Below are 2,812 nucleotides of genomic sequence, written 5' to 3' on the forward strand. Positions count from 1 at the left end.
GGCAGGACGACGATGAGAGAGCGCAGCCGGGGAGGGGGTTTCACCGGAGCAGGCGGGAGGGATCTGGCCGAGCTGAGAACAGGGGGGGCTCGAGCCACCGGATGAGGAGCCGGAGAGCTGCACACGGCTCGCCATGCCGGCCGGGAGAGGTGGCCGCCGGAGCGGCTACCGACGCGGAGGCGGCGGGGTTGGGGGAGCGGAGCGGAGAGTGGTCTACGAGCTTATTCGCTCAAAAAATATTCACATCTTGATTTGTCTATTCTTTTTTGTCTCTCCATGTATATTTAGAATTTAGATCTGTTTTTGTATAGGCTGTAGACACGTCTCTCATGAACATCCAAGAAAAATGTCAGATTATTTTGAAACGTTTAAATTGAAGTTTTAAGCAGTCTATTATGGGAGCACTGGATATTCTCCATGACTATGTCGGCCCAAAAACAAAATGAAAACGGGAGTTTCATCTGTGCAAAATAATCCAAAAGCTGGCCAAACTATGTGTCAATGATGACTTGAGTCTTGACCGCTACAAATTGGTAGCGAAACAACATTCTCAAACTGTTCGCAACACCACGCTTGTCAATCATGACTTGACCGCTACAAATTGGTAGCAGCAGCATCATTCTCGTATATGTAGTAAAAGAATACTAGTTCTAAAGTACTACTCCAGGTTCTCTTCTACTGTGTAAGTACGTATGTTCATTGGTCCTCGGCCGGGGCTCATGTCCCTGGGGCCGGTGGAGCCTGCTGCGCCTGCAGGTACTCTTCTCGCTTCAGCATTATGTGCCGAGCTGTCCGGATCAGCTCCAGCGCATGCTGGCCTTCCTCATGGAGGCGCTTGTAGCAGTCAAACCCGATGCTGCAGTGCGTCTCCGGATCTACATCAACTTGAAAGGCTATCCCCGTGACCTTCCAGATTGCCAACAGCTCCTCTAGCTGCAAAACAAAGCAGTTAGCACGACAAGCAGATCACTGTACATAAAACTGCAATGTTCAAACACGAATCAAAACAAAGTAGCTAGCATGATAAACCAATCATGGTACATCAAATTTTGCATTGCTTGGAGATGAAACAAACCTCCTGAACTGATCTAACGATGACTAGCCTGGGGGCCGACAAGGGATTCTCTACGTCGCCTTGGGCCTCAGCACCCATCCCTGCCAAATTTTGCTCCACGAAGCGCTGGATCGCACCTCCTACCAGGGCGTAGAGCTCAGACGCTCCCTTAATCATGTCTGCAAAATGGCCCAAGGCCTGGCCAATGGCATTGCATGCCCCTGCCATCCAAACCACAGCCGCCGGAAATCGACCTTCCGGAGCAAAACCTGCTAACTGACATAGAAACTCGCTGCGTCCCCTCAGGTAGGCTTCCCAACCACCCAAATAGGTCCCACATTGTTCAATCCTGGCCCCAGCTTGAGCAACCTGAAGGGCCCAATTGATTCCTGCATAGAGTGAAACAAGAATCAACTCAGCTACATTTTTGACAAGCTACTCCAGGAACAAGCATCTCAATCTCTACTGGTTCTAAAAGACATGCTAGCAAATATATGCAACAAGTCCTTCATCTGTTATCTCTAATTATCACACATTAAATTAGACACTGGCAGCTTCAGTTTTAAGATTAGTCAGGTTCACATCCTTGGTTATATATAAAACAAAACAGTCCCAAAAGTTGTAGTAATATAGAAACTTTGGTTTAAGTCAGCAAATAGAACGTACTTTGAAGTGGCACAGAATTTAACCTTGAAGTACCTACAAATTACTGTAACCTAGAAGTGGCAAAGAATTCAGCAAAAAACACACACACTAGGATTAATAAACAATTTAAGACTAAAGTTCAGAATTACTATAGCTTTAATTCTTTGCTGTAGAGTTACATTTCTTGTGACAACGTAAATCATACACAAAAGTTACTGTAAAAAATTACTATAACATTTAAAACTATCCTTTATAGATTACTAAATCAGTAAATCTTTGCTTGGTAATCAAATTTCCTGTGACATGGTAAGTGATACGCAAAATTGACTGTAAGAACTAGAACTACTAAACTTACAGAAAATGGAACACCTTTTACAGTGACCACAAAACAGTAAACATTACTAAACCACCATGCAAATATAGATATCTTTAGAACTGTAAAAACTATCTGAAATGCACTGTAAAATATAAATCATTAGCACTGTAAATTATATCTGAATTACCCAACTTATACCAAAAAAAGGAACAAGCATTTACTACAGAACAGTAGTACAAGAATTAGAAAGCAAAGAACACATCGAGGATCATCATCTCTCCAAATATGAGATGCAACTCTGTTTTTTTCTGAATGAAGGGGTTTCCCTTCCCCCAAATTTTCATAGCTGAAAAACTAGTTCACCAAGACCAAGGTCTCAACTCTCAACGTCTCAACATCTGGCCCGCGAATCCTAGCTAATCCCTCGCCCTACTAGGGTGGAAGATTCTGGGGAAGCAGGGGAAGGGTCTGATTCTCCCAGAATTGAGCAAAAGAACTGCCTAGATCCCTTAACAATTGCCTATCTCACACTGAAACAGATTCGCACAGAGAACGCAAGAAGAACAAGAACACAAATAACAGAGAGATATCAGATATGATTAGTACCTTGTGGAGCGGGCGTCTCCATGGAGGGCCTGGAGGAGGCGGCTGAGTTGGTGGAGCCCACGGGCGTCTCCGTGGAGGGCCTGGAGGAGGCGGCTGAGTTGGTGGAGCCCACGGGCGTCTCCGTGGAGGGCCTGGAGGAGGCGGCGGGGTTGCTGGAATCCGCGAGCGTCTCCGTGGAGGGCCTGGAGGAG

General features: G+C 45.6%; 1 protein-coding gene across 1 annotated transcript; it reads right to left on the minus strand.

The window, feature by feature from the left end:
• Positions 1-467: 467 nt before the first annotated feature.
• Positions 468-2,702, minus strand: LOC119305075. The gene is made up of 3 exons (XM_037581695.1): positions 2,622-2,702; positions 1,076-1,443; positions 468-933 (listed from the first exon to the last, which is right to left on the minus strand). The coding sequence occupies exons 1-3, from the start codon at positions 2,641-2,643 to the stop codon at positions 718-720; spliced, it is 606 nt and encodes a 201-aa protein (XP_037437592.1). The 5' UTR covers positions 2,644-2,702; the 3' UTR covers positions 468-717.
• Between the last annotated feature and the right edge of the window lie 110 nt (positions 2,703-2,812).

The sequence above is a fragment of the Triticum dicoccoides genome, chromosome 5B, assembly GCF_002162155.2.
Source record: "Triticum dicoccoides isolate Atlit2015 ecotype Zavitan chromosome 5B, WEW_v2.0, whole genome shotgun sequence".
Taxonomy (NCBI): domain Eukaryota; kingdom Viridiplantae; phylum Streptophyta; class Magnoliopsida; order Poales; family Poaceae; genus Triticum; species Triticum dicoccoides.